At 33.3% G+C, this 4,210-nt stretch overlaps 1 protein-coding gene across 1 annotated transcript in view; it reads right to left on the bottom strand.

Annotated features, from left to right (window-relative positions):
• Window positions 1–2,198: 2,198 nt before the first annotated feature.
• Window positions 2,199–4,210, bottom strand: part of LOC111054248 — a 9,597-nt gene continuing 7,585 nt past the window's right edge. The window contains exon 5 of the mRNA XM_022341232.2: window positions 2,199–2,701. Coding sequence (XP_022196924.2) covers window positions 2,409–2,701 — 293 coding nt within the window. The 3' untranslated portion in view covers window positions 2,199–2,408. The remainder of the gene's footprint in view (window positions 2,702–4,210) is intronic.

The following is a 4,210-nucleotide window of genomic DNA, read 5'->3' as shown; positions in this document are numbered from 1 at the left end:
AATGGCACTCACTGACTGACTGACTGTCTGACTCACTCACTCACTCACTCACTCACTCGCAGAACTAAAAATCTAGCGGACTAAAAACGTTCAAATTTGGTAGGTATGTTCAGTTGGCCCTTTAGAGGCGCACTAAGAACGGATTTGAAAAAAATTTCCAAAGATACGCCCAAAATCTGCGTTTTTCCATCGTTTTTTAGCGTTTTCTAAGCTTTATCGAGAACAAATGAACAGAAATGTTCAAATTTAGTACAGAAGCTCAGCTAGGGTGTAATAATGGTGTGTTGAAAGGAATTTGCAGTAACATTAATGATACTCCCAAAATTAGCGTTTTTCCAGCGTTTTTTTTTTTTGAAAAATATTTTGGCAATATTTTAACTCTAAGGGTTATTTTTAAGGGTTTAAAGTTCGTCTTTTAGCATGTATATTCTTCTTCTCCCAATCTCTTAATTATAATTGAGATTTCCTTATCATATGTTACTATAGAACTATAATCTATATAGAGTACCTCTTCGAAAAAGTTGTTAACTGGCAACTAAATTAATAATTTTGTCAGGTTGGCATTAAGTTGAGTTGACTTTGTTAGGTTAGCACCAAGTTGAAGATTGGAATGCATTTATCGCGGAAAAATTGATTGGGCACTGCTACTTTGATCAGAGCTATTCCTGGGAATATTATATTACTAGCCGTCAGGCTCGCTTCGCTCGCCATATCCGTTTAGCCAGACGTTTAGTCTGGACCCCCGACTGGATCGTCCTAACATATGATAAAAATACTCAAATGAAAAATGCAGGCGAGCGAAGCGAGCCTGCTGATCTCATTCTCGGACGATCCAGTCGGGGGTCCAGGGGGCGGAGCCCCCTTGCTAGACGGATATGACGAGCGAAGCGAGCCTGACGGCTAGTAATAAATAAATGAATAATCTTTATTCAATCACACCATATAGAAAAATTTTGCTAGAATTTGAAAGGGACTGCAATGGAAAACAATTGATGTGATAGCACAAAGGAAATAAATAAATAATAAATCTTTATTCAATGACAAGTACATTACAGAATAACAGTAATTAATATTAAATTCAACAAAAATGCGTAGTGTACAGTCAATGAATACAATACTGTTTGCTAAAGAATTAACTTTGTGTGCAAACTGGAGCGTAATTATTATCTCATAATTAAAAATAGAACCAGGAATTCGCTTAGCATACACAAATGAGATAATATAAACTAACATAACTGAATATAATATAATATAATACTATAATATATAATATAAACTATAACATAAACTGAAATAATGCAAATAAATATGGTGCTAAGATTAAATTACATTATTTTGTATACAATGTTAGTCTCCGATAATGATCTGTAGCTTATCACTATCACCTTATATTTCCAAATAAACTCTGTTTCCGTAATTGTGTTCCTCTGAAATTCCTTAATCTCATTACTATTACCACAGAAGAAAGAATGAACACGTACTAATAAGTGTTTCCAAAGAAAAACACTGTTAATGTTTTAACAATGTAAAAAAAATCATACACATCAGAGACTCTAACGTTGAAGCTACAAGAAAAAATCGAAAATTTATTGGGAAATGATAAGCATGAGAAATACCTTAGTCTGATCATCTGATCATCCAGTTCTGATACATTGATTGATTGATCGATTTATACAATAAGAACATCATCAAAATGATAGGAAGAAAAAAATTAGGTAATCTTGTTTTATTCCTCTCCCAAATTTAGATAAGGTTACATATAGTCCGAAATAGGTCAAGTTTTGTAGTTGTTCACTTTACAAAATTTTCACAAAATTGATTTTTGAATTTAGATGCTTCGAAACCAAACATAGAAGAAATATTTCACATTATTATTACTAAAATAGGTAATATTCACATATGGAATCAAATAGGGAATGCATTTATTCAAATGCTAATTAATATATAGTTATTATTTAACGAAAATCCTAAATAAATGCTGCAAATCACCCGAAGACTTCTGCTACTGCAGACATTGACAACAGGGTTAACAGCTAGATGGGAATTCGATGAGAACTACTATCCAAAAATTAGTTGCCAGCCCGGCAATTAGTCGAACCCCAATTGGGAGGTACCGGGTTCGATTCCCGGGCTGGCAACTAATTTTTGGATAGTAGTTCTCATCGAAATTCCATCTAGCTGTTAACCCTGTTGTCAATGTCTGCAGTAGCAGAAGTCTTCGGGGTGATTTACAGCATTTATTTAGGATTTTCGTTAAATAATAACTATAATATTCACATATTAAAGGAATATATCTCATCATCTATTTCTGATACATTATCATACAATACTCATTCTTCAATATCCGATAATAGTTTTATTTTATTTGATTACAATTTTTCTCGGCGTCCCAAAGCTAAGTTGAAAAGTTACTCTTGACGCGGTGAAAACCATCCATTGCCCAATGTATCTATACTCTTCTGGTACTCATGGTTGATTGTTCTTGGCCTTGAAGTGACCTTATATCCATCTGCAAGAAGTTCCATGCATAATTTGCCAGCAATACCAAACGTGTTGCTAACCAACGTCTCCAGTGCATGCAATCCAAAACCAACTCTCAAGCTACTCGGATCAAGCAGTCTCAAAGGCCTTTGTGGATTCTCTTCAAATAGTGTCACATGAATTTTCTTGAAACCAAAGAAATTCACGAGTAGACTGTTGACTGGAAAAAGAGAATTAACAAGTTTTAATCCATTGTTTTGTACATCATTGTAAAGAGATGTGATTTTTGGAAACCGTACAAGAAATGCAAATGATTTTGTGATACCCATATCTGGAAATTTAATTGGTAAGTATAATCTATATATATAGAAATGGATGTCTGTTTGTGTGTTTTTATGTTTGTTTGTTCCCTAAAGACTTGAAAACTACTTGACATAACGGCATGAAACTTTGGGAATATGTTGTGTGAATATTGGAGATGATTTCTGGAAAAAATTCAATATGGGGCCCAATAATAATAACTCATTAATCCATTTTACAGACCTATGTTTCCGACATTGTCGGCCGAGCGGCTACCGAAGATGGAACGGAAAGATGATCATGATTCAAGATCATATTGTGATAATATGATTTAGCATTCAAAGTTACCAGCTGTGATAAACACGTCTCCTTGTGATAAATTGTGTACTGGAATTTAAAAGGTAGTTTGGAGTTGAAGTGTAGTTGATTGGTACCAGCTGTAGGTTCATTAGAAGACCTATGCAAATAATTATCACTCCCCTATAATTGAGAAACTGGTTAATGTTGGAAAAAAAATATCCACTTCATGAAAGAGAGTTGTTCATATTGCAATCATTAATTACTGGAAAATGACAGAATAATTTACAGTTTTTTTAAATTTAGCTTAGCTTATAGTCATCCTAAAATGGAAGATGGAAAGAATATGAAATTCTTTGTGATTCATCGTACATCGCATATTTCCTGGACCATCTATTGACAATCAACAACTATGAAAACATTGAATTCATCTTTGAAATACTGATTCAACCTATCTATTTTTTTTAATTTAACACTTTACTGATAGATATTACTACCAATTGATTGAGAAGATTATGTTTTCGGAATAATGAATGCTGCATGACTAAGCACATAGAAAGTCCGTATTAAGATGTAATGGTATTGCTATCCTTGTCCATCATTCAACAAAGCGGATAGCACTATCTCTTTCTCGCTTTGGTCTGTTGCCAGATCGTCTTTTAACAATGTAGAATTAATAATAAATCATTAAAATTCATTATGAAATTATCAAAAAATATAACTTCTTGCTTAATAAAATATGATTAATTATTTTAAACGAAAATAAACAGTTAACACTACATCAATATACCTGTATCAGCTACCGTCTATATCTGCAACGTTGTTCTGCTATCTTTCTCCACTGCCATTATAACGTGGAACTCACTATAATGAAGCTAGTACTCACGTGTGGAGTGCTTCCGGATTTTTACATCCATTTTCAACACTCTCTGCTTTCCGAATGTTGTAAATTGATGTCAAAATCCGAAAGTGAACCAAACGTGATTACTAGTTTTAATATAACTATTATTAAAAAATGACTTGTCCCGTCAAAAATAGTTAGTTCAAAAAACAATTAAAAGATGTATTGATAACCTGTCTCATTCTAAATTGCAACGTGGTTAAGTGGTGGAGTGGACATTACTGTCCGGAC

This window comes from Nilaparvata lugens, chromosome 2 (assembly GCF_014356525.2).
Source record: "Nilaparvata lugens isolate BPH chromosome 2, ASM1435652v1, whole genome shotgun sequence".
NCBI lineage: Eukaryota > Metazoa > Arthropoda > Insecta > Hemiptera > Delphacidae > Nilaparvata > Nilaparvata lugens.
Note: the sequence above shows the minus strand (reverse complement) of the source record. Positions and strands in the feature narration are given on the sequence as shown.